A 27,978-nucleotide genomic window follows, 5' to 3' on the forward strand; every position below is an offset into this window, starting at 1 on the left:
CGGCCAGTGCAGAGAGTTGAGCGCGAGCTGGGTCATATGGAGCATAAAAGATGATACGCTCGACGCGACTATTCTGTTCCAATCTTTTTTCTAAAATTCGGCCAATACATTAACATAGGAAGTAAAAACACAAAAATAAATAAACGTAACGTCAATTTACATCATAACATTTTGCGATACGCAAAAAAACCAAATTTATATTTAGACTGCTTTAATAAACTACATTGAAAAAGTGTAAACATGTCGTTTTTATATTTTATGAATCACTAATCTTATTTGATAAGTTTAACAGTGTCAATCCATTACCGCAGACCGACGCAAAATACAATGTCAGACCCTAGGACCGACGCCGGAGCCAACGTGTTAAGCGGCGATAATAGAATGATCGCTCAATTAAGCTGATGCTTACTTAAATTAAGCTGATACTTACATATATATCTTATCAGATGGCAGCATAATTAAAGAATATTAGTGAAGTCATCAGCCTATTCGAATTTGATGGAGAAGAAAGTAATGGCCGGGGTGAGAGCTACATGTCCCACCTCGGATAATTCCTTGCAAGAATTTTAGCAACTCTAGGCTCAGATTCTCCTGAATCTGTCAACAGGCGTTCCAAAAAGAGGAAGGGTAGATTATCTCCACTCTTGGCAGATCGAGCCAATTTTTCCCCAACTCAGAGGGCTAAGATTAAGGAGACTTCAGGTGATCTACATCACATGGATCCCTCACTAGGGCCAAATTAATGGAATGGATCGCAAAGGTTGAGGACTGTAGAAGAAAATCGCGCTCGCTTCAGAGGGTGTTAGCGGACATATAAAGCTGAATTTGGCCATTGTAAAAGCAGAGATTGGCAATTCCTATAGCTAGTCAAACAGTAATAATAAATTATTGAAATTAAGACTGAACTGGAGTCTACAAAAAAGGAGACATACTTAGATGCCTCTGACCTCGACATGTACAGAGGGGACAATAAGACTATTGTCTCCTCGATGTACAAAATGAATAGGACTAATTCTAACAGATATTTTGTTAAACAGACAATTATTTCGACTCAGGTGAATCGCCACTCACATTACAGGACCCGTACTATAACTCAGGATTCTCATAGTAACTGCGTTGATTATACCAATTATCTTCCTTCTAATGATAAAGAATATATTATAAGTAGTTGTTATCAATTATCGGTTCGATCTTGAGAGAACCATGAGCATGCCTTTAGCGAATAATAATAATATTAATACTGAACAAGGACCTGTTCAGCGTCCGAGTTATGCTATGGTAGCTTTCACCTCTATTCAAAAGGTTAGAAATTCTCTCAACCTTGTTAATCTCTTTGATGGATCTATCGAGGTTTCCAATCTTGCCGCGTGAAACTACGAGTCCGAAATCCTGGACTATAGTTAAAAATCGTAAAAAAAAACAAAACTTCTTCTAGAGAGTCATTCAGATAATGCATTGAACTCTTCACGAATTCCCGAAAAAAGGACTCTTCTTCAATTGTCGACATTATTCTTCCCAGGCTTAGCTCTGCTGCTGCTAATGTAGTAGTTATCTCTATTGTGTCGGAGGAGGATGATCCCTCCTATGCTTCCATCATGTCCAGGGCCAGAAAAGAGATTTCCTTAAAGGAATTCAACATTAAAGACACGCGTGTTAAAAGAACCCTCTCTGGAGGCATAATACTAGAAGTTAGGAATGAGAATTTGGCCACTAAGGCGGACAGAATTCGTGAGGTAGTCCAAGATTCCACAATACGTATTAATAGATCTATTAAGATGGCGGAGCTTTGCCTAATGGGTTTAGATGACTTGATCATCTTTAGTGAATTGTCGGATTATATTGTGGTTTTGGGTGATTGTTCTTTGGAACATATCAAGCCTGATGCAATTAGATTAGCCAAAAATGATCTAAGTATGGATTCAATGCTCTTTGAAGGCCGTAATCAAAATTGCAAATATGAAATCGATGAAGATTGGCTGGATGAATATGATCAAGATCGGTTGTTACTCATTAGACCTATAACGGTACGTCCTTGCGCGCTAGATTTATTCTACGGGGACGTGCGCTCGGAGTATGCTCGTCGGATGCCGGGTTCGGGAAAGGCTTGCAATCGCCGGGTTTTAACTATTTTATAATGATTTCATTATATAAATGACGCCTCTTGCGGCGCGGTCGCTCGTTGTCGTCTCTCGCTTGTCGCTTTGCGATGTTCGTAACGCGATTGAATTGATGATGCGACGGATGACGGCGGTCTGATCGTGGTCGTATTGGTGACGCGTTGCTAGGCAACCGGGCCTGCGCGTGGCTGAGTGTTCGGACGCGTGGGTTGCTAGGCAACAGTCGACGCTTGCCGTGATACGCGTGATGGCGGATGTCGCGGAAAAGTCTGAGAATGCTCCAACTTTCGAATACGCCGGAGTATTGAAGTCGCGTGCGTCTGATATTTCGTAAGAAGTCCGAGAACACTCCGACTTTCTGGATGAAATGAAACGAAAATACTGAGAACATTCGGTATTATCGTGGGGAGAAAAATCCGAGAACACTCCGATTTTTCGAGAAGGAAAAAACGAGAATACGAAGAACACTCGGTATTCTTGTGTAGCGAAAAACCCGAGAACACTCCGATTTTTCGAGAAGGAGAGAACAAGAATACGGAGAACGCTCGGTATTCTTTGGGAGAATCTTATCTCGCTGTTCTGATCAGATCGGTGTTTTGGAACGGACAGGTCAGATGAGCGGACAGGTCTCTCTCTTACGTGAAATTCGTCGGGTATTTATACCCATTTCCACGCCACGTGTCAACGTTTAGTTTATTAACCGTTGTCAAGTAAAACAGTTGATCGGTCACGTCGTCAACACGTGACAGCTCAGAGGTGCGCGTGTATTGTTCGGTCGCGATCGGGGATGTTCGGGCGGCTTCGGATGGTGCGGGCCGTATAGCGTGCGCTGGCAACGGAGTACCTTTCGGATGCTCCGTTACAGATCTTTCACATGTTTTAAGTGTTTTGCTTTTGGTTATATACATCACCGCTCTCCCAATTCTGAGGACAGGTCAGGCTCATGCTTTAATTGTGAGAGCACTGAACACAAGCTTAAAATACTGTTGTAGCCAGATCTACAACCAATAATAAAATAACAACCAATAATAAAAGTAGTCCGCATGGCAACAAAATTAGGTCGCATGAATCTCGAAAAGTCTTTCGAAAGACGACACAAATGTGTGACCGCCGAAATTGCGACCAGCCTTTCGAAAGACCGCAGAAATGCATCACGCGAAAACATTGCGAAAAAGTCTATTCTATTAAAAAACAAATTCCTAAATTTGATGATCAAACCGAGCATAATATTGATTAATCAATATCACGCAACCGATCGACGCAATCGATCAGAATGCTGATCGGACATCGATCAGACTATATAACAGGTTACAAGGCGGAGTCGAGAGAATCAAGAATAACGTGTCGTTCGGAATCATTATTATAATTATCGCGCAAGATATTACAAAAGCGCGGCGAAGCTCACGCGAGCCGTACTATCAGCATCTCAGGTGACATACTCGATCGTCGGCCGCCAGAGTAACGCGATACGCGCCGAGTCACCCGCCGACGTTTAACCGTGTGTAAAGTAATAAAATAAGAAATACTAAACTCAAGAATTTGTGCATTTATTAAATAAACCAATTAAAAAGAAAGTGTGTTAGTGAATTCAAGAAGATTTCCTTCCATTCTTTTGATCCTGCTCGGAGTCCCAACTCCTTAGGCTTAACGAACTAGCTCTAATATTATCGTTGTAGCCCATCCGGGGTACAACAGTACTATAAAGCTATTATTTGCTGCCCCATCTGTAAGGCAATAGGTAAATATCGGATAAACATAGAGTGAGCAATGAGATTTGTTCTCATCAGCCCCTTGGTCCTTTCGTCTGAGAAACCGCTCCTCTAAATCGCTCTCTCCGATAAACTCTTCACCCATCATCAAAATATTCTCCAAACGCGTTGGACCTTTTAAATCCTTCTAGGGAAAATAATAATGGTAGGATTAATAATAATATCGCTGAGACTATTGCAAATTAGTTTTATAATGGTCCATCCTCACCGGGCGTGGCGTGCAAGTTCGGATGCGCGGAGGTGCTCGATGGTTGCCGGGTTCGGAAATTAATAAGGTTAATTGACTCGGATGTTGGTAAAAGAATATATTTATTTGATGTTGTTATGTCCGTGGTTCTAGAGGAAAGATAATACCTTTCGTCAGGAGGAGGAAAACTCGGGTGGACGCACGGAACCTTTTCTGTTCTCACGGAACGACGTCGTGAGGTCGATCCGCGAGTCGAACGCGCGTTAAGGGGGCAGGAATCGGGTCAGTGTCGGTGACGTTATAACCCTTACCTGCGCCCGCACTATCGGTGGTCCGTTTTTTGGTCAGAGAACTGAATCTCTTTATATCTTATCTCTTTTTCTACCAAGGATGGACATCGTGCGATCCTCAGGGAGCCGTGAATGGTTCGGGGTCAAGTTTTATGGTAAATAAATTGAGACGGAATTCGAGTTAACTGATTTAATAATAATAATAAAAAAAAAGAATTACAATGTTATTCGCAAATTTTACTGTGTACATTAAAGTGTTGAAATACTGGTTACAAAAAAGAAAAAATTTTTATACGTAAATTTTGAATAATAATAAAATAACAAACAAAAGAAAATCTGGATTTTATATACCCAATTGTTCCAATTGGGGTAAAAATTTGGTGATCGCGAGCATGTCGATGGGATCGGGTTGCAAGTGTGGCGGGGGATCAGGGTGAATGCTGCGGAAAGCCTTGACTGGGACGAGATAGGAAAGAGGATCACGAGAAATGTACATGGGGATGGTATCGGTAATTTGGTATTTTGAGATTTGATCCCAAAATTGACTGTCGGGTTTGAATCTTCTTTTAATGAAGAAGGTGCCAGGAGGTGGATGGGTGAGAGAGCGAAGAGAAATTGACGGACGAGATCGTAGAATTTTTCCACGTCGAAGTGCTCTGGAGTGCACTGTTTCTCAAAGTCGGCCGCGGAGCGGAGGGCGATGGCGTATTGGTGTAGAGAGATGTTAGCTAGTCTCAGTTCTACGTCTATCAACTGCTCCGCGAGTTTTTCGGCGTGTCCGGTTTCGCGAAGAATCCGCTTATTAAACTTCTCCCGACGGTGTCGCAATGCCCGTTTCGTTGGGTTGTTCGGGATAGCTTTCGTTTGATTCACTATGTAAATAAGAGTCAGATGAAAGAGAATGTGAGGTGAGAGTGATAAAAAAAAAAAGAAATTGAAGAAATTGAAGAAATTAGTTCGCTTATCGGCAGATGTTACGTGCTGTTCGCTGTGTGGATTTCGATGCGCGCGAAGTATGCGCGGCGCGTGCGTCGGAGCGAAAGATTGGTTCGTGTCGGGGCTTACGCGTAGGCGCGTGATTGGCTGAACGGCGGTTCGTTTTGTAGCGTTTGCAGTGTATGCTGCGTTATTTGGTTTTGCCGCGTGGTCGATGCGCGTTTGAATGCCAGGAGAGAGAATGCTCGCTCCTGTTCGTGGATTCGACACGAGAGACAAGTATATTTGTCAAAGACCGAGAATACTCCGTCTCGTGAGCTTGATAAGAATGATGAAATCGAGGATATTCCGTCTCGGAGTTGGAAGATAGGAGGAAACGAGTGACAAGTATGCTTGTCGGGGATTGAGAATGTTGCGTCCCGATTTGCTCGTATCGTTAGTCAAGATATGTTGAGACTGAGAATGTTCTGTCTCGAGGAAGCGAGAGCCAAGTATGCTTGACGGGGACTGAGAATGTTCTGTCCCGATTTTTTTACTTTTTCAGATGGATGATATCTGGTCGAGTATGCTCGGCGGAGATCAGGATCCTGGTCTAGGTTTTCGGTATCGATCATAAATGTGAACAGGTCGAAGGATCGGATCGGTCTGATTTTTTTATCATGGATCGACCGGATTTATATACGCGGCCGCGTTTGTTATTTTTAACTAACAAAATAGCGGGTCGTCGGCGACCCGCTATTTTGTTAGTTAAAAATATTTGTATGACACGCACGTAGCGAGTGCATGTTCGGTTGCGCGCGCAACAGTCGGTGCGTTTGGTATCTCGGGCGCGTGCGTCGATTGGTGTGTTCAGTAGCGGGCGCACTTATACTTATACTTAGAACGGTACGCGGGAGGCGTATCATTACACCTCTCCCTCGCTTTAAGGAAGAACAACAGAAGAAATAATCGGATAATGTGAAATTAATAACGGATATATTTACATAAATTCACGAATATATTTACACATACATACATCATCACGGTCAAATCGTAGGATGAAGCGTTTGCTCCCGAATCGGGCATTGTATACCCGCGACACGTGTACCGCGAAGTAAGGCATCTCTATGGTCCTTCCTTGTCCGACATCGACGATGACAGGTGGCGGCAAGATCATAGACAAGCCTGGTGACGGCGACTTTGGAGACGGTCTGTTCTCTTTTCGACGGTCGAGTCTCGATTATAAGTCGATGCGACAGAGGCAGTGGCAGATCCGAGATTACTCGGGGACCGGACTGGCCCATACGATGTGCACTGGAGTGATGTTCGGGTCGGCGGCCGGGTTTCCCGTCTCATTTGATGAGGCCTCCAGGTGATTGACGGATGGCCGCATCGCCACGGTGTGTACGGTGAGCGATCGGTTGGCGTGCGGTCGCTGAGTACTTAAATCAGGGGTCGGCAAAACGCTGAAATTGAGCACGGGTGCCCGCGAGCGCCCGCGAGCGCTCGCTTGTGTGCACATCTCAGGAGCGTATCTAATATTTTTCTTGGGATAAAATTCACACTTACAAAAATAGCGTTGCGTGTATATATGAACGATAGTGAAGTCTTAAACTACTAGTACTTGAATCTTGTAACATCATAAAATTTTTTTATAACAGTTTAACTAAACCGTTTAAAGATGAAATATGCAAAAATATATTGTAATATATATAAGACTTAAAATGCATAAATTCTTATGAATTCAACTTATATCTAGTTAATTTTTTTATCAATCAAATAAAGAAATATGCTCTAGCATGTTTTGATTGTCCTAATAATAATAATAAGCATTCATTATAGGAAAATTTTAATTAAAATGCTTATCTCTATTTTTAAATATTGTAAGTTGTCAAAATTTGTGCTAAATTAAAAATTATATAATTAATACATTTAAATATGTTTAACGAAAATTTAAATATAACAAAGAAAATAAAACAATAATATAAACAATAACAATGTATTAAAATATAACTTACAATACAACCATAAAATTATGAATACATATATCACACTTAGCGCTTTAAAATTATATTTTTAAATCCAGAAGAATAGTTCTTTTTCTGCGAAGAAAATTTCCAACAATTTCAAAATAAACATCTGCTAATATTAATCTGCTAAACGCTCAAAATAAAAGAAAAACAATAACTAAGCAAGAGTATAATTAAATTGTATCTTGTCTAGAACAGTCAGATACATTTGTAATCTTATAATTTAACGTTTGTAATGGATAAAGGAGAAGAACCTTAAGTTCAAGTTCGGACAGTTCTTCATGGGAAGAGAAGTGATTCATAATCAAGCATAATAATCAAACGCAATGTTTGATCTGTGGAACCATTATGAATTCAAAGAAATATAATATCGGAAGACATTATAACACAAAACATGGAGCCATTTATGACAAGATAGAAGGATCGGAGCGAATTCAACTTTTGCACGATTTAAAATCAGCTGTTTCCAACAATAAAATAATTTTTATAATATACATACTATTATAATATAAAATATGCGTTTTTTAGTCAGTTTTAATTTAATTCATTATATTTAATTATACCCGGTAAAAAATTTTTCGTATAAGAACATATATGCATATAAACATGTATAAATATATATAAATATATATAAATATATATATATATATATATATGTGTTTTTACATAAAAAATTTTTTATCAGGTTTCACATTACATTTAATAAAGATATTATTCTAATACAGAAAGAAGAATCGGAATTAAGTAAGCCTGCATTGTATGTACCAGTTACAAAATTGCTCATCTTATTGTACGTGAATCACGTCCATTTAGCATTGGTCCATTTGGTCAAACAATGTTTAGAAATTGCCGCAGAAACAATATATCCTAATGATATTAATAAATTTAATCAATATGTCTCAATAAATCTCAATATCAATAAATTAAATCAATTAGTCTCTCTTCTCGAACTGTAGTACGTCGCATTGAAAAATTATCTGAAGATCTCGAGCGACAATTGATACTAAAAGCAAACAATTTTATTGCTTTTTCATTAGCTCTTGATGAGAGTACTGATATCGTTGATACTGCACAATTGGCAATTTTTATTCGTAGCGTGGATAGCAATCTCTCTATTATTGAGAAATTTTTAAATATAATATCTCTGAAAAGTACTACGACTGGAGAAGATATATTGTTTAGCGTTGAAGAAGCAATAGAAAACATAAATCTATCTTGGGATAAATTAACTTCAGTTGCTACTGAATGGTACTGCAGCAATGATTGGACACAATATGGGCTTCGTAGGACATTTAAAGTCTAAACTAGTACAATCAAAACAAGAAATACATTCGATATTCATTGTATCATCCATCAAGAGGCATTATGTGCAAAATCTTTAAAGTATAACGAAGTAATGAAAATTGTAATTAAAGTTGTAAATTTTATTAGAACTACTGGATTGAATCATCGTCAATTTCGCGAATTTTTATCTTCTTTAGAGTCAGATTATACCGATATCTCCTATTTTTGCGAAACGATGGTTTAGTCGAGGTAAAACTCTTCAGCGTTTCTTTCATTTACGCGAAGAAATAATTATATTTTTAGAAATGAAAGATAAGTCTGTGTCTGAATTATCACAGCCTTCCTGGATTGCCAATCTCGCCATTCTTGCGGATATCACTTAAATACATCATTTAAATACATTAAATTACTCTTTACAAGGCAAAGATAAATTAATTATTCATATGTTTGATCAAATTAGATCTTTTAAAATGAAATTTAATTTATGGATCAGTCAATTTCAATCTCGACAGTTGTTGCATTTTTCAAATTTATTATCTGTTGCCATGCACATTCAAGATAAGCAATATGAAGAATATATAAATTCACTTCAATTATTATATAATGAATTTGATTGTCGATTTAGGGAAATGCATGTTTTAGAAGAAGACTTACTTATTTTTATCACACCTTTTACCTGTTGATATTAATATTGTTCCCGCAGATATACAATTAGAATTAATAGATTTAAAATGTGACACTGCTCTTAAAAATCGTCTTGATACAATTACTGACATCGTACAATTTTATTCATATATATCTCAAGAACGTTTTCCTCGACTACATGCTCGTGCTGCAAAAATAATAAGTATGTTCAAATAATGAGTATGTTCGGTTCTACATATTCATGTGAACAATTATTTTCTATTATGAAATTAAATAAATCGCGATTACGCGAACAGTTAACAGATTCACATTTGAATTTTGCAATAATTCGTTTAAGTTGTGCCAAAACAATAATACCTGATATATTGTATAATATCGGAAAACTGAACGGAATATGAATCAAATATTATTATAATTAAATGTTATAAAAGTTGCTTATTTAATATTATTGTAAGAATGGCTTATTTAAAATATAGATAGTTACTAATTTATGCTAATTCTGGATCTGAATTTGTACAACACAATATTTTTTTACTTCTTGAATAGCACGTTCAACGAACAGACGTTCCTGCTATCCCCTCTCCTCACTTTATTGCGTCTAGCCGCCTAACGCTAGCCCCAGCGCGCTCGACTGTTGCCCGCGGGCACTGAGCGCCCGCGAGCAGTGCTCACTTGCCGACCGCTGACTTAAATGATAAATGGTTCTTTAAACCGGCGACGAAAGGCAGCCATTTATGTCTCTGATAGGGTCAGCCTGTCAGCCTTTCTCAGTTGTTGATTTATCCTGATGCTCGCAACATATCATACACCAAATTGGAGGATGACACATTCTAAATAACTTGGACAGCGAATCTGGTCATTTAGCCATTTCGTTTCGATGAAATCAGACTGTATAAACCTGTCTCTCGCACCTTTTTTCATTATGGAGTGTAAAGAAAATTAATCTTGATCTTTTTAAAGCAACTGTTATTGTTAACTCCTGGTCTAAGAAACCTATTTGGTCTGGATGACCGAATAGACTCTTTAAGCAGAATCATCAGAAGTGCTTGCGATGCCAGCATGCCGAGTATCACGTTCCGGGGGACGAAGGTTTATTGGTGGAATGAAGAAATCGAGAACTTAAATATTGAACGTAAGACATGGAGACCGCGTCCACGTCCGAAAGGATAGATGTATTTGGGAGCTTTTGCACACAAAACTTGTTTTGAGCATGAGAAATCTTAGGAAGGCCTTCCTCAGAGCCAAGGATAAAGCATAGTCAGAACTTATGAGATTCATAGATAGTGAGGTTTACCCTTGAGTAACCCTTACAAAATAATAATGGGAAAATTGAGAAACATCTCTCTTCTTGTATGCGAAATCCTGAATCCGGAATTAATTCTCTTCATTGTTGGGGGTTTTTTCCTTGGACTCGGGATGTATCATACGAGATGAGGTACGAGGCACTTGCCATTCTCGCTGACGAATTGGATCCTCTCTTCGAAAGAGTTAACAATGGAAGAGCACCTGGTCCAGACGGAATTACGCATCGGATCTTGGCCTTAGTTTATGATTATATTCGTACTGATCTTTGTTCCCTTTTTACAAACTGTCTTTTTAAAGGTTATTTTCCTGATGGTTGGAAAACATGCCTTGTTTTACTTAAAAAACCAAATAAAGCAGCGAATATACCTTCTTCCTTTCTTCCCATCTGTCTATTGGATATCATTGATAAACTTTTTGAAAAAGTCATTGCTGAATGTTGTGTAATTGCGGTTTGCCTTGATATAACAGGCGCCTTCAACTCGATTTCATGGATCTTAGATATTGCCAAGAAGACCGAATTTCGGCCTTCCGTTATGTATACGAGCTACTTTACATAACTACTTTAGTGGGAGATCTGTTATCTTTGCTGAAAATGGACAACTTAATGGAGTTAAGATGTTTTGCGGCGTTTCGCAAGGTTCTATTCTTGGATCTTTATTATGAAACGTCGGATATGATTTCATACTCCGCACACCTCATCCCAATGGCTGCGAGGCTGATTTGTTGTGCTGATGACACTTTAATTTTAGCATCTGATAACACCACTGACAATGCTAGAGACAGGGCTGAGATCTTCACAGCTATTATTTGATAGGATCAGATGGTTAGGTCTTAAAGTGTCAGGGTAAAATTCTGTTATATATATATATATATATATATATATATATATATATATTGTTGCGGCCGTACGGTATTCCGTTCGGCGCTGCTAAAAGATAATCAATATCAATCGATAAGAGTTTGAATAGAGGATCGGCCCTTGGCAACGCGTCGTTCTCCGTCGTTTTTCAGATTTGACGGCCAGATTCTGCGGTGGCCGAACGCGTTTCTGTACCGTTGGTTTAATAAAGAGCGAGTCTTTCCTAAAACAGTGTTCTTCCTTTCCGAGAGCGCTCCGCCGAGTATCGCGATCACGGGAAGTAACGCCGCGAACGCGACAATTTTGGGGGCTCGTCCGGGATCAAATTTTTCGATTCGTGTGTGTGTGTGTGTGTGTGAGAGATAATGGCGGAGCGACAAACAGAAGAGATGGGGACTGGACAGGAAGAGGCGAAAGGTCGGAGAGTGATCTCTGCGAGAAAAAGGGCCTGTACTCGAGCGGAAGGGCCGGAGGCGTCTCCGAACTTGGAGGAGATTCTTCGCTTAACGCTGGAGGAGCTTCGCTCTCTGAGGGAGGAGCGCGCTCGTCGAGAGACGGAAACATTTTCAATGCCCGCAGGAAGAGATTTCGCAACGTCCGATATCAGGCCAGTCATTTACTTTTTCAAATTTTAATTCCGACTTGAAACTTAAGCCCGATATTTACGACGGTAGTGTTCTGTTGCGCGAATATCTTACGCAGTTTAATTTAATTGCGCGGGCGAATAATTTAGGAAACGCAGAGAAGGCTGTCGTATTAGCGTCATGTCTCCGAGGAAAAGCGCGTGCGATTTTGGAAGGGGGCACGGATTTTGAGAACTCTCAATTTAAAAATTTGGTCGCGCGTTTAGAGCTACGTTTTGGAGAAAATTTATCCTCGCAAAATTATTATTATCAATTTACGAATCGAAAACAGAAATTCGGAGAAGATTTAGCTGCATTAGGCTCGGATATCGAGTGTTTATCTCGATTAGCTTATCCTGAATGTTCTCCTGGAGTTCGTGACAAAATTGCTTGTTCTCAATTTGTAGTTGCATTGTCTGATGTGAATGTTAAACAGACATTGCAGCTAGAAGGGTTAACGTCTTTGAGGGCCGCGGTAGAAAGGGCTTTGGCTATTAAAATTATTAGGGAGAATTGTTTAAAAGAGCGGAGAAATTTTGATTTTAAAGAGGTTAAAGATTGCTCGAATTATAAGAGCAATCCTGAAGAATTTTAAGAAGAGGTTTTCGGGGCCCGGTTTTCCAATATCGACATTACTTTTATTTCTTGTTAATTGTTTTGAGTTACTGTGTTCTGTTTTATCTTTCTTTAAGCTTCCTTCCGTCGTGAGAAGCGTCATGGGGAGATCCTCGAGCCTGAGCACCAAGCAAGATCTTCAAGTTCGTGCTTCAAACTGAAAAGAAGTCTGCCTCGCCCCCGGTTTTCCGAGTCGTGGTTTTTCCGGGGGACGATGGGCGAATGCCGAGGCAGGGGCTTAGTGTGTCTTTTAGAAAGACGAAAGGGTCCACGACGATTACCCCCACTTTGCCCGAAAAATAGAAGAGAGAAATGCGCAAAGCTCAAGACGAAGAGTCAAGAGTGAAACGCGCGAGAATTTCAAGAACAAGATTCTTCTGAAGAGTAGAGAAGACTGGGATTGGAAGTAGCGGCGCCCGGTAACCTGAGGCAGCAGTCCAGGGTAGGGCAGGAAGTCGCCAGAAGCCCAGAAGTCTTTTCCTAAGAGGAAGTTCTTGAAAGAGGAAGAATTGTCGGGACGACAATTTTATGAAGAGGGGGGCAGTGTTGCGGCCGTACGGTATTCCGTTCGGCGCTGCTAAAAGATAATCAATATCAATCGATAAGAGTTTGAATAGAGGATCGGCCCTTGGCAACGCGTCGTTCTCCGACTGTTTTTCGGATTTGACGGCCAGATTCTGCGGTGGCCGGACGCGTTTCTGTACCGTTGGTTTAATAAAGAGCGAGTCTTTCCTAAAACAGTGTTCTTCCTTTCCGAGAGCGCTCCGCCGAGTATCGCGATCACGGGAAGTAACGCCGCGAACGCGACAATATATATATATATATACACTATTATATATATATATATATATATATATATTAGGTGTACAAAAAAGTTCTGAGCTTTAGATTTCATACAACCGAAATAACAATTTAAATTTTATATATCTTCCCGCCCTTTTGCGGTTTTAAAGCGTTGACATTTGGCTTTTTAAAATGCCATACGATTTGGCATTTGATGCACATAACCTCAAAAATCAGTAGTGTTCACGATGGCAATAACAAAAGAGAGTAGGATAACAAAGGGGGGCCGAGGGGCGTGGGGGGGGTTCGGGGTGAGAGGGGAAATCGTAGGATCCTAAGGGGGCCTCGGACCCCCTTTCAGTCGGTAAGATGCTCCTTCAGTCGGTAAGACGATTCTCTTTCTTCAGAGGGTTCGTATCCGAGGAGGGAGAAGGTGGATCCCTCTGGCGGTCGTTGTGACAGGTTTGTCGGTAATGCGGTCGCGGGGATTCCCCGGGTCTTTTCGCGCAGCCTTGGGCGCGTTCTCGACGCCGCCCTAACGTTTTTCCGCGCGGTCTAGCGCTTTTCGCGCAGCCTTGGGCGCGTTCTCGACGCCGCCCTAACGTTTTCCGCGCGGTCTAGCGCTTTCGCGCAGCCTTGGGCGCGAACGTCGCGATTAGTCGCGTCGTGCCGCCCTAACGTTTTCCGCGCGGTCTAGCGCTTTCGCGCAGCCTTGGGCGCGAACGTCGCGATTCGTCGCGCCGTCGAGGCGACTCGCGTTGTTGACAGGATGTTGCGTCGCGTCGTCGAGGCGACTCGCGTTGTTGACAGGATGTTGCGATTTGTCGGCTTTTCATAACGTCGCGATTAGGCGCGTCGTCGAGGCCGTGGTCTAGCGCTTTTCGCGCAGCCTTGGGCGCGAACGTCGCGATTAGTCGCGTCGTGCCGCCCTAACGTTTTCCGCGCGGTCTAGCGCTTTCGCGCAGCCTTGGGCGCGAACGTCGCGATTAGTCGCGCCGTCGAGGCGACTCGCGTTGTTGACAGGATGTTGCGTCGCGTCGTCGAGGCGACTCGCGTTGTTGACAGGATGTTGCGATTTGTCGGCTTTTCATAACGTCGCGATTAGGCGCGTCTCGCGTCGTTTTCCGCGGGGCCTAGCGCGTCCTGGTTCGCGGGATGTCGCGGTTTGTTATATCGTCTTAGACGTGTTTTTACGTCTAGGTTATTATGAGGATATATCGTGTATGCCCGCTTATCCTGTTTTGTAGAATGTTGTGGTTTGACTCGTTGTCGTCGAGGCGATTTTCTGAGCGATATTTGTTGCCTTGTGTTTACGATGGCGAGAACCGTTAAAGTGGTGAATCGGTGCCAGATATGTAAGACACGAATGATCGACGACGATGAGATGTGTTGGTGTCATTCGCTGGAAGATTTAACATCCTCTCCATTGCGAAATGTCACGGCATATCTATCGGTCAATGTGACGGACTACGTTGTGAGAGGACAATACGCACCGATTTCCAATCAATTAAAGAGGCGCGGTTGTCGAGTTCCGCCTCAATGTGAGATTTCGCCTAAAAAGATAATAGAGGGGTGCGTATGTCATCATTATCGAGGGATGGCATATAATCTGTTATTGGAGGTACTCTACGAAAAGAAGAAGCCGATCGAGATTAGCAGGCGACAGGAGTACATGGTGAATTTTAACGAAAGCGGTTATTACGATGTGTTTAATGATAACGATGACGACGAGATGTTTTTTTTTACGCTCATCGTAAGTATGGGAGGAAAAGCGGTGTCGTTTCGTCAGCCGCGTACGAGGAGGAGAGAAAAAGAAGAGAGCGCGTTGGCAACAATTGGCGCAACTAAGTGTGCGCGCATGTAAGTATGTATTATAATCGTAATATAAATATGGATTGTATATATATGTATGAGAGAATAAGATTAACCGCGAGAGAGAAACGGAGTTTTTTCCTCGTTTGTTTGCGGCCTATCGCGGAGCTGAGAGGCGGATCGACGATGCGTTGGGAATTTTCAATTAGTGGTGGTACCGAGGATGACGTTATATTATTGAGAACGTATGAGTAACGAGAGGTGGAGACCGCGCGAGGGGGAAATTGTCGCACGAGTACTAATATTGAGAGACTTAAATGTGTAATATCAAGGACAACGGTATTGGGAATGTATGAGAGAGATGGAGGTTGTTCGAGGAGGGGGAATTGTCGTAAGAGTATTAATGATGAGAGAATATTTTATTACTCTATTGTTATTATTTTATTATTCTATTGTTATTATTTTATTACTCTATTGTTGTATTATTGTATCAGGCATATAAAAAACAGGAAAGAGCTATTTGTAGCGGAAAGACATGCATTTTGATTATGTAAGATATCACTTCGACGCTGTCTCGGGGGTATATATTTAATCGTGAGAGGCACTTTTTTCTCTCATTGTTAGAAACGTATATGGAAACAGTCGCATCTAACGGTGGTTCGTCTTCGAGCGAGAGCGAGAGCGACGAATCGTTTTTACGCGCGTTCGATCGTAATTTGACGTATCGCGATTCCGATGACGATCGTTGCGAGTTGCTTATTGAGAGTGACGACAGTTTAGAGTGTCACGAGACTATTGCGCCCGGTAATGACAAGGAGTGGATCGTGACGAGAGAAAATGTTCGCTGGAATGTGGCTACGTATCACTTGCGACGGGAGATCGGTACGGAGAGTTCGCGAGAGAAACTGTGGATCGGAACGTTGCTCGCTCTGAGCGATAGAGCGGTAATCTACGAGAGAACAGCGAGAGAGAAAAAAATTCGAGACATTAAATTCGTCGTTCCTACGGACAATTGGGGTAACACAGTGTGGGAAGTTGCGACATGAAAAAAAGTTGCGATCTTCTCGAACGCGCGGCGGGAGTTGAAGGGGTGTACGCCTATCGTATTTGGGAACAGGAGTGTATCGAGTGTCTCCAGATCTTGAGAGAAAGATGTGAGAATAGAGTCGATCCTACGGTTACCGGAACGATAAATTCTTTAATCTCTCGAATAGCGCAATTGGAGGGTGCGAGATTCGCTTTGAGTAGACGTTTTAGTCACTTGGGTGCAGGATACGACGGTTCGAAGGGATTCGAATGGGTGGATATCGAGACGGCTTTCGCGAATCGTGTACGAACGGGTGCTGTGGTAAATATCGAGTACATCGAACCTCGACGGTTTCTTGAGGACGCGAGGGCTACGGTGCTCGAGCGAGTGCAAGTCGATCTTGATATGCACGTGTGTTTAAAGATCAACACCGTGTTTCACGGGGAGTTTGTCGCGAATGATAAAAGTGCCGTTAAGAGCATTCGTACGAAGAATTGTCAGCTATTCGGTATGTCCGATCTACGAGAATGGTATGACGAGAACGTTATGAATGTTGTTCTGACGTCGCTAGAAGAATTTCAGGAACGTGATAGCGGTTGGGCGTTATTTCGAATATTAAATTTGATGATTAATATAAATAAGTGTAATCTTATGCACGCTGGATGTTGGACGTTACTTCCTCCGAAGATAAAATATAAAAGAGCCGTGATTAATGTACGTTCACACGATAATGCATGTTTCGCGTGGGCGGTGATGGCCGCTCTATATCCCGTTGATATGCACCCGGATAGATCGTCGTCGTATCCTCACTATTCGTTAGTGCTAAATTTCGATGGTATTGATTTTCCTATGACACTACGAAATATCGCTAGATTCGAACGTCTCAATGATTTGTCTATTAACGTATTTGCTATTCGAGAGAAAACGGGGAGAAACGATATCACGATCGTTCCTTTGTCGCTTACGGAAAACAAAAAATCTACGCACGTGAATTTGCTCTATTTGTCGAACGAACGGTGCGGCGATAATGTCGGTCATTTCGTATGGATAAAGCACTTGTCTCGACTGTTAACGTCGCAAATAAATAAGCATAAGGAAAAAAAATACATATGCGATCGGTAAGCGTAAGAGAGATTATTCTCGTTGTGAGATAAATTTTGTATTAATTATATATTGTATTTTTCAGATGTCTACATTATTTTTATTCAAATGAGAAATTGGTCGCGCATAGCATCGAGTGCGGAAAAGCGAACGACTGTGCTGTTATTCTTCCGAGCGAGGACGATAAGTTGCTCTCGTTTCACAATCACGACAGAAAGGAGAGACTACGATTCGTCGTGTATGCAGATCTGGAGTGTGTCCTAGAAAAGGGAAATCAACGATTCAGTGGAAGTCTCGACAATAGATTCGCCTATCAACATCACAAGGCGTTTAGCGTAGGATATTATTTGCATAGCACGTACGACGGAATCGTTTCCGCGTATAGATTTCGCCGAGGCGACGATTGCGTCTCGTGGTTCGTCGAGGAGCTGCGCGCTCTCGCGTGTCGCGTGAAGAAGATTCTGTGCGCTAGCGTACCGATGTCGGAGCTCACGTCGAACGAATGGAACGCTTTTCAAAAGGCGACAAATTGTCACGTGTGCGGAAAGAGCTTTGAGTCGTACGATATTCGTGTGCGTGATCACTGTCATCTTACCGGACGATATAGAGGACCCGCGCACGCGAGTTGTAATTTGAATTATCAGAATGCGTTTGTTATTCCTGTTTTTTTTCATAATCTATTCGGTTATGATGCACACTTCATTATTAAGGATATAGCGAACGCTTTTGAGGGTAAAGTCGATTTGTTACCGTTGACTAAGGAAAATTACATCGCGTTTTCGAAAATTGTCAACGATTCGACGTACGGAAAATGGAAGACTTGTGTTAAGCTACGTTTCGTGGATTCGTTTAAGTTTCTTAATACTAGTTTAGAAAAAGTAGTTTCGTATCTAGATCGAGAAAAATTGAGGATCTCGCGATTCGAATTTTCTGATTTAATTGCGGAGGATTTCGAGTTGCTCACGCGCAAGGGCGTATTTCCTTATGAGTATATTGATAGCGTTGATAAACTGTTAGTAACCGAATTACCGCCGATTGAAGCTTTTTACAGTTCTTTAATTGGTGAAACTGTGAGTGTTAGTGATTATGAACATGCGCGAAGAATATGGGAACGTTTTCACGTGAAAACTCTCGGCGAATACAGCGATCTATATTTGAAAACGGATGTGCTTCTCTTGGCGGATGTCTTTGAAAATTTTCGAGATACTTGTATGGAAAGTTACAATTTGGATCCAGCGCATTATTTCACATTACCAGGATATACGTGGGACGCTATGTTGAAATATACGAACGTTCGATTCGATCTGCTCACTGATATTGATATGGTGATGTTCGTAGAGCGCGGTATACGCGGCGGGTTAAGCCAATGCTCGAATAGATACGCGCGAGTTAATAATCAATATGAATCATCATATGATTCGTCTCAACCGTCGTCGTATCTTATGTATTACGATGTGAACAATCTCTACGGTTGGGCTATGTGCGAACCTTTACCGTATGCGGAATTTCGTTGGGTCGAGAATGTCGAAGGTTTCGATATTATGTCCGTGCCATCTGACTCCGATATTGGTTATATTCTAGAAGTCGATCTCGAATATCCGCGACATCTTCACGACGATCACGCGGATCTTCCGTTTTGCCCGATGCGCGAGAGACCACCGGGAAATCGAAACGAAAAGCTACTCGCCACGCTCTACGACAAGTCGCGTTACGTGACGTATTATCGTAATCTTCAGCAGTGCGTGCGACACGGTTTACGCGTGACAAAGATCTATCGCGCGTTGCAATTCGCGCAGTCTCCTTGGTTGCGCGCGTATATCGAGCTCAATACGGAACGGAGAACTCGCGCGAGCAATGAGTTCGAGAGAAATCTGTATAAGCTGATGAACAACGCGGTTTTCGGTAAAACAATGGAGAACGTACGTAATTACGTAGACGTGAGACTCGTGACGCGTTGGGATGGAAGATATGGCGCAGAAGCGCTGATCGCGAAACCGAATTTTCATAGTAGGAGCGTTTTCGACGAGAATCTTATGGCTATCGAGTTACGCAAACTCGAGGTTCAATTTAACAAACCAATCTACGTCGATATGTGTATTCTAGAAATATCTAAGATGCGATTATACGATTTTCATTACGATTATATGATACCGCTTTATCGCTCTAAATGCAAAATTATGTACACGGATACCGATAGTTTGATATATTTTCTGGAATGTCAAAATGTTTATGAGAATATGAAGCGAGATATCGTGAGATTTGATACTAGCGATTATTCCGACAACAACGCGTACGATATACCGCGCGCGAATAAAAAGGTTCTTGGTTTGATGAAAGATGAGAACAACGGAGCGATAATGACGGAGTTCATAGGACTCAGGGCGAAGATGTATGCTCTGAGAGTTTTGGGAAAGAGCGATACGAAGAGAATAAAGGGCGTTAGGAGGAATACCGTCGCGAAAACGATAACGTTCGAGGATTTCGCGTGTTGCTTGAACGAATCTTTGCAGCAATCGAGACGTCAGGTGTGCATACGCTCGATGTTGCACGAGGTTTACACCGTGTCCGAATTAAAGCTAGTTTTGAGTCCTTACGACGACAAGCGATACTTAATACCTGGCTCCACTAATACATTACCGTGGGGTCATTATAAGATACCATTATAATAAGTAAACTTTGTACTAATATAGAATAAGTGATACTGTACATTCTTTATTATAATACAGCTGTTTTGTGAATCCAAGAGTTATGTGTATTGTCCATTCCTAACCATTTGACAAAAACTTTATCGTCCTTTCTACGTAATACTTTCTCAACGAGATAGATATCAGGATTGGAAACTCGTAGTAACTCGTGTTCGTAAAACCCTCCGGCTATTGGTTCCTTACGATAGTCTTTTAGCAGATACGTCACAGGATTCGTGTGTTGCACCTTAGCGATTCGAAAAATCTCAGTCGTCCAGTTAGACGTATATCCTTTTTCGAAAATCGTTTTGAACTTGCTAACGCGTACCGGATCGTTCACCTTGAATTTTGCGGGGGCTGAAATCTTCAAGTGACTGTATACCGTGGAGAGAAGTCTCATGGCAATGGTTGGAGTTACATCCGCCGGTCGCATTCCGATCGTTCGATGCGTGCGATTGTTATACTCCGAGATTAAACGCGGTAGAGCATCGAGCCATCTGTACGATCCGTTTAGCGTAAAGAGTTTCCACATGTTGTTCTTGAGCGTGCGATTAAATCGCTCCACAACCGCCGCTTTCATTACCGAGTACGTTGAGTAATGGCGTATATCGTATCTGTCAGTAATCGCTTTTACGGAGGCGTTGTAGAACTCCTTGCCCTTATCCGTTTGTAGATTTCGCGGATATCGAGCGTCGTCGCGAAATATCTTAGATAACGCCGCGGCTACCTCGCTTCCGCTCTTGCTTTTCAGCGGCACAGCCCACGCGTATTTGCTCAACACATCGATAACCGTCATCACGTAATTGTAGCCTTTGTTTTGTCGCGCGTACGGACGCATCTCAACGACATCGGCTTGCCACAGATCGTCGTAATCGCGCACTATGATTCGACGACGCGGAAAATTTCTTCGCGCCGGCTTGTGAAGCTCGTCGACGAGTCTTCTCTTCTCGATGCTCATCGTTGATTTTTTTTACGAGGAGGCGCGATTCGCGTTTGTTTTATTCGTGCGTATTCGCTCCTGTTCCTCGTTCCAAATGTTAATCGTGTGTTTCATAATATTTGGAATATCCGTTTTTAGTGTGCTTAGTAATTCGTTTATTGTTTCTCTAGTCACTATTTTATCCACGTTCAACGAGGCCAGCGTCCTGTCCAGTGTCTCTCTCGTTATCGTATTATTCGTTAGCTCTCTCGTGATTCTCGTCAGATCTGTCACGCTACGCGCGAGGTTCTCCACGTTCGTCGATATTTTCTCGCGGCTCTTCGACGATGCGTCGAACTCGTTTCGCACGGATTTCTCTAACTTATGCAGTGATTCCTCTAGGATCTGTGTTCGTTTCTCCTGAACGTCGATGATAGTCTCGACGGTCTTTCGAATCTCGCTCGAGTCTCTAGTTTGCACTTTGTTCTGTTTTTCCTCCATTCGTCCTAATTCACGTTGAAACATGAGCAGATCTTTAAGTCGTTGATTGTTCCGTTTATCGAGTAGTTGTTTCGTTTCTCTTATTCGTTTATCGAGATCGACGAACAAAGCTTCCCTCCTTTCCTCGATCTGTCGCAGTGATTCCTCTAGATTTCGCGTTCGTTTCTCTTGAGTGTCACGGAGCGTCTCAATGATTCCTCGGATCTCGCTCAGATCTCTCTCTCGCGATTCGTCCCGTTTTTCGAGTTCCTGTTCCACTGTGTCTCTCGTCTTCTCTATTCGTTTGTCGTGATCAACGAGCGAGGCTTCGCTTTTCTTCTCGAGATACCGCAGAATGTCCACCTCGGTTTTTACGTCGTAATACTGCAAGAGAATATTTCGAATTCGTTTGTTCATATCTTCTAACTGTTTTCGTAGTTCGTTCGTTAGAACTTTCGATTCCTCGCTCCTTACGCGAAGCGCTTCGTCGACATAACCTTTGGTTGTCACGTCGGTATCATCGATCGGTGTATCCAAATGGCGTATCTTACGTCTGTTGACGTCATAGTCGTTCGGATTAAGGCAGAGCGCGCTGCGACGCACGTACGCCCGCAGGGATTCGATCGTCGAATGATCGTTAATGCCGCGTTCCTTCTCCAGAGATTTCCCGAATTTATTCACGGACATCATGCTCTCGCGGGTGACGAATCTACCGCGCGTGATAATCTGCTCGTAATCTCGGCGATCTGCATATCGTATTTGAGAAACAATCTGGCTACGCGCGTCATAGATTCCTCCAAGTCACCGATCGATTTAACCGTGCTCTCCTTCATCTTCGACAATAAAGTTCGAGTGCTTGTCGAGAATTCGCTCGTCTCGGAGATTTTCGTTTCCGCGTCTCGAAATGCGCTGTCCACGTAACTTTTACTCGCGGCGTCGGTATCGGTTCTAGGTGTAGCTAAACGCCGTATAATTTTGTCTCTAGCGTCGTAGTAATTGTCACTTAGACAGAGAGCGTTATTACGTATATAGCGACGTAAGGAATCGATCGACGGTCGCGAGCGTACCCTGTCACCTCCGCCGAACGACTCCAACGGTCTTCCGAACTTGTTCACCAACATAACGGGAATACCGGTCGCCACCAGTGCGCGCCACGTTTTATTCGATCGCGTCGATCTCGCGAAGTTCCTCGAGTATCGATAGAATCTCATTGTCATGAGCGTCGTTGCCAGCTCGTCTAGAGGCATCGAGCAATCGAAGACGATCGACTAGTTCGTTGGGATCGTCCCAATGGACGTACTCGATTCCTTTGTTTCTCACCCGCATAGCGGATGGAATAGAGTCGATCTCTTTTTTTCTCGCTTTACTAATACCAGCACCACTTTTATCCTTATCGAGCAATAATGGCGCGATGATATGTTTGTACTTGAAACCTTTGTTTCCTAGAATAGGCATAAGCGCATTGTGGCCACGTCGATGGGCGTTTGTAATTAACAGTATACTCTTGTACATTTGCTTGTCGTTTTCCGTGTACACAGCGTCGTCGGGAAGTCTCTTGAAGATCAACTCGTACAAGCCCGGGCTACCCGGATATCGCGTGTCGCCCACGATCACGCTGTCATCGGCGGTCACGTCGAATCGCCTATCGCCAAGCATCGAGCCGTCTAAATCGAAGTACACTCCGTAAACGTGATCGATCTCGCTCTGTTTGTCCCCGCTTAGAAGCGCACCCATATATTTGCGACCTAATGGTCCCCATTGTGCGTTCGATATTGATTCTTCCGATTCATTTCTAGTCGCGAGACTCACCGTCGCGATCAAGGGCGATCTCGTCGAGAGGCGTCTTCTCGTCGATCTAGACGATGGCTCATCGTCGTCGTCGGTTTCGCGTTTTCTCTTAGCACCGATGAACGCGATCGGATCGATTCCCTCGTCTCGCGTAGTATTCTCGGCAATTCGTTTCAACGGCTGAACGATCGGCTTGAGTCGTCTCTCCAGCGCGATCTCCTCTTCTATCTCACCGGTCTTTAACTCTCTGTACTTTTTACGTATAGAGTTCTGAGTCTTCGCGATCTCTCGCGCCGTTTTTTCCAACCGAGCGACATTTGTACCAGCCGCAGCGTCAACGTCCATTTTCGTAGCACAACTGATCGCTTTACACCACGGCGAAATCGTTAAATCCTCGTCTATATCTACCATTTCTTAACGCGCTGTCTTTATCGATGACTACGAAACCATATTTGCGTTTCCAACACGCGCGACATAAGGCGTAAAAATTCTCATACGACATATCCGTGTTCACATGCTCGTTGTAAACGTGCTTTAGGTTAGTGCCTGTTTAAACAGAATTAAAAAATTCGCGTTGTCGCGTATCAAGTGTTTTGGAATTTTAGCATATGTCTGACAAAGATAGAAACAATCGATGCTCGAGTGTCGACCCATGGCAAAATATTCCCTGATCGCATTCTGCTTGTCACAGGCCACGTCGTCGAACACGAATATCGAATCGGGAAGCGCCTCGCTCGGCGGCACGACGTCGCTATTGTTTGAGAACGCGTGATAACCAATCTCGTCCATCGACTCGAGTAGTTCCGCCAGATATCGATATTTTGGTTGTTGCAGAGATTTCGAGTAGACGTACACATTCTCAAAGCGTGCGCCATGCGGACTTTCGAACATGCTTATCAACACTTTCGTTTTACCGCAATTGGAGGGGCCGCAAATGATGCAACGTATCGTGTTCGGTAGTAGAGGGCCGTGTCTGCGCGCCCTCCCGATCGCGTCGCCCGAGATTCGTCGAGCCTTACGATCGAGATTGAGCACTCCTATAGCTGGCGACCGTCGAACGAATCGCATTTACTCGCGCTCGCTTCGAGAAGACGCGACCGATAATTTCTCCACTTATACTCGACGGCGATTCGATCGCGCACAGTGATCGGAATGTTTCCTCTATTAACGGACAAACGCGATATTCTCAATCTATCCGCTCAACAGTTGCAACTTATTCCGAAGTTCGTTCTCGTGCGTGATTTCGATAGATACGTGGAGCTACTGTGGGACAAGTTACCCGATTATCTCAGAGCGGATCCCGAGGTACAACGTTGTCGCGTGTGTCTGGAACATTATAATCGTCCGTGGCAACAATCGCATATAGACGGTCCTGCACCTCTTATTAAAAATTGTAACGAATGTTTAGCGGCGTGGGATTACTCAATGCGGCGATAAACGCGCTTCCCTTCGAACTACATATTCCCGGGTATCAATTTTGTGGGCCCGGCACCCATCTCGCGAAACGATTGGCGCGCGGCGATCGAGGCGTAAATCCGTTGGATGCGGCGTGCCGCGAGCACGATATCGCCTATTCGCGAAATAAGAAACTCGCCGATCGCCACGACGCCGATCGAGCTCTCGCCGAGAAAGCGCGCGAACGTATAACAGCCGGAGATTCCACCTTCGGCGAGAGAGCTGCCGCGACCGCCGTATGGGCTGCTATGAAAACAAAGACGAAGCTAGGCATGGGTTTGAAAAAGAAGAGAAGGAAGACGACAACGAGGAAGAGGATACTTCCAACAGTGAAACGTGGAGGCTTGTTACCCATTTTTCCGATATTAGGCGCGCTCGGTTCTTTAATCGGTGGAGCGGCGGGTGTCGCGAAGGCAGTAAACGCCAGTAAAACTGCACGGCGTCAACTGGAGGAGTTGCAACGTCACAATCGAGCGATGGAGGGTCACGGATTGCATCTAGCGCCTTACAAACGTGGCAGCGGTGTAACGAGAAGAACGAAAAAAAAAAAATCATGGAAAGAAACGTTAGGATTGCTTAGGTTACCGGTCTCCGGCATCACAACGAATGAACAATTGAACCGTTCGGCGCGTCGTCTACGAGTACCTTTCTTCAGAGGAGTGTTTATGCGTGACGCATTACCATTAAAGGCGCGACGTAACGAGAGTGGCATCGTGAATCTCGACGACTCGATGGGTTCGGGTACTCACTGGGTCGCCTATGCGAAGAGGGGAAACGACGCGATTTACTTCGACAGTTTCGGCAATCTTCGACCGCCGAGGGAACTCGAGAGATATCTCGGCGGCGTAAATATAACGTACAATCGCGGATCGTATCAGACGTACGATCAGAACATTTGCGGTCAGTTGTGTCTGCGATTTCTCTCGAAAATTGGTCGCGATGTCGCTGAGTCTTTCGTTCACCGGTAGGAGTAGCGTTCTCACGGCGTGCTATTTTCCCGCTTTAAATCTGAGCGACGACGATTATGAGTTAGGTCTCACGAATTTCGAGACATACAACACTATACCGAATGTCGATTCCACGAATAATAAGTTCTATTACGACGACAAAACGATCGTGATTCCCGAAGGTTCGTACGAATTAAGTGCGATAGACAGATATCTAAATGCCGCTATCTCTAAAAAGCGAAAGATCGACGAAAGCAAAAGGACGAGCGACGATGACGAGAGCGACGACATCGTCTATGACGAGAGCGACGAGGGCGAAAGAGGCGCGCGGTCTCTGATCATTCGAGCCAATGAAAATACTATGAAAAGTGAAATTAAATGCGAGCATCAAATCGATTTCGCGAAACCGAACAATATCGGTTCGCTCCTGGGATTCTCATCGTCGCGCGTGCTACGACCGAACAAATGGCATACGTCCGACAGACCCGTGAATATCATGGGCGTAAATATCATTGGAGTGGAGTGCAATATCACCGCAGGTGCGTACAGCAATAACGAGCCGGTTCACACGATACACGAGTTTTCGCCGAATGTTCCTCCGGGATATAAACTGTCGAACGCTCCAACATCGATCATTTACTTTCCGATCATCGCGCGAAACGTTACCGATATCACACTTCGAATCGTGGATCAAGACGGGCAACCGATCGATTTTCGTGGAGAAGAGATAACGGCGCGACTTCACGTGCGACGACGAAGACATTAGAGAGAAATGCGCGAAAGCAAAAGATGCTCGTTCTAAATGAGTGGTACTCGAGAGGAAGAGAAGAAGACGCAAACTCTACATCCGCGATTCCATCGCAAAACGACGCGACGAGGAAGGCACACGAGGGAAGAACAAACGAGCTGAACGCCGCGAACGTTGCATTTTTAAGATCTTTAGGTTTCGTCGTGAAAAATCAACATGGCGAGCGACATTTTAAGTATCGGAGGTGCTCCAATCTTTGACGATCGTATCGTGAAAATAGAAACTCACACTTACAATCCATATGCTAACACTACATTCGGATACAGCGACGAGATACGAATACCTATTCAGCAACAGGATCTGTATACGTTGCCATGTGAAAGTTTTCTATACATCGAGGGAAAATTTGCGACGAGAGAGACCGCGAAGGAAGGCACGGCGAAGGAAGGCACATCGAAAGAAGTTATGAGAACAAAGCTAGTCAATAATTGCGTCACGTTTATGTTCGACGAGATTCGATACGAGCTTAATGGCGTAGAGATCGATAAGAGCAGAAACGTCGGCATAACAACCTTGATGAAAAACTATGCATCGTTGAGCTACGAGAGAGATAGAGTTTTACAGAATACCGGATGGGAAATACCGCCTATAGCGTTAGACGATTTTAACTTTTGTGTGCCTCTCAACATACTCCTTGGTTTCTGCGAGGATTATAAACGCATAGTGATAAACGCGCGACACGAACTCATTCTGATACGCGCTCGCAACGATAACAATTGCGTCGTAGCGTATTCAGATCAGAGACCGAAGATCACCTTGTTAAGAATACAGTGGCGAATGCCACACGTGATACTTAATGACGTTAACAAACTATCGCTTCTGCGAACATTGGACAGTGGACGATATCTGAGCATGGGCTTTCGTTCGTGGGATCTATACGAATTTCCGTTGTTGCAAAGTACGACCAAACATTCCTGGGCGGTAAAAGCGGCAACGCAATTGGAGAAACCGCGATACGTGATATTTGCGCTACAGACCGGAAAAAAAAATGTACCGTCAGAAGACATTTCTAAATTCGACAATTGTAAGCTGACTAATGTAAAACTCTATTTGAATTCCGAGTTCTATCCCTACGACGATATGAATCTAGATTTCGAGCGAAACAAGTTCGCAGTACTGTACGATATGTATCTAAAATTTCGAAAGACGTATTACGGATGTGAGACTTGCGAACCATTTATGTCTGTCACTAGATTTCTGCAATACGGTCCGCTAGTGGTCATCGATTGCTCCCACCAGAACGAATCGATCAAGAGCGCCACCGTCGACGTTCGCGTAGAATTCGAATGCAAAGAGAACGTTCCGGCTAACACAACGGCTTATTGTCTCATCATTCACGATAGAGTTGTAGAGTATAACCCACTGACGAACGTCGTACGTAAACTCACGTAATTGCGGTTTTCCTACGAGAGCGATGCCAAACATACCGATCTTCGTCGATCTGCAAGGTTTTACCGTTCGAGAAAAATTTACGGTTAAAGAGGTGGCAATATTAAAAAATGGAAAAGAGCTGACCCATCGAATATTTCGAGAGG

General features: G+C 43.3%; 5 protein-coding genes across 5 annotated transcripts; 3 read left to right on the plus strand and 2 right to left on the minus strand.

Annotated features, from left to right (window-relative positions):
* The first annotated feature begins 16,276 nt into the window (after window positions 1–16,276).
* On the plus strand, window positions 16,277–20,028 carry LOC148935583 (uncharacterized). Its single transcript, XM_089081140.1, has 3 exons — window positions 16,277–17,379; window positions 17,493–19,454; window positions 19,560–20,028. The coding sequence occupies exons 1-3, from the start codon at window positions 16,277–16,279 to the stop codon at window positions 20,026–20,028; spliced, it is 3,534 nt and encodes a 1,177-aa protein (XP_088937266.1).
* A 986-nt stretch (window positions 20,029–21,014) lies between these two features.
* On the minus strand, window positions 21,015–22,140 carry LOC148935584 (uncharacterized). The gene has a single exon (XM_089080800.1). The coding sequence runs from the start codon at window positions 22,133–22,135 to the stop codon at window positions 21,017–21,019; it is 1,119 nt and encodes a 372-aa protein (XP_088936926.1). The 5' UTR covers window positions 22,136–22,140; the 3' UTR covers window positions 21,015–21,016.
* Window positions 22,141–22,156: 16 nt separating this feature from the next.
* On the minus strand, window positions 22,157–23,646 carry LOC148935585 (uncharacterized). The gene has a single exon (XM_089080801.1). It carries the CDS (start codon window positions 23,642–23,644, stop codon window positions 22,604–22,606), a length of 1,041 nt encoding a protein of 346 aa, XP_088936927.1. The 5' UTR covers window positions 23,645–23,646; the 3' UTR covers window positions 22,157–22,603.
* Window positions 23,647–24,333: 687 nt separating this feature from the next.
* On the plus strand, window positions 24,334–25,656 carry LOC148935586 (uncharacterized). The gene has a single exon (XM_089080802.1). The coding sequence runs from the start codon at window positions 24,634–24,636 to the stop codon at window positions 25,654–25,656; it is 1,023 nt and encodes a 340-aa protein (XP_088936928.1). The 5' UTR covers window positions 24,334–24,633.
* Window positions 25,657–26,593: 937 nt separating this feature from the next.
* On the plus strand, window positions 26,594–27,854 carry LOC148935587 (uncharacterized). Its single transcript, XM_089080799.1, has one exon. The coding sequence runs from the start codon at window positions 26,600–26,602 to the stop codon at window positions 27,833–27,835; it is 1,236 nt and encodes a 411-aa protein (XP_088936925.1). The 5' UTR covers window positions 26,594–26,599; the 3' UTR covers window positions 27,836–27,854.
* Window positions 27,855–27,978: the final 124 nt, after the last annotated feature.

Source organism: Pogonomyrmex barbatus, unplaced genomic scaffold (assembly GCF_055798465.1).
Source record: "Pogonomyrmex barbatus isolate J1 unplaced genomic scaffold, ASM5579846v1 scaffold4, whole genome shotgun sequence".
Taxonomy (NCBI): domain Eukaryota; kingdom Metazoa; phylum Arthropoda; class Insecta; order Hymenoptera; family Formicidae; genus Pogonomyrmex; species Pogonomyrmex barbatus.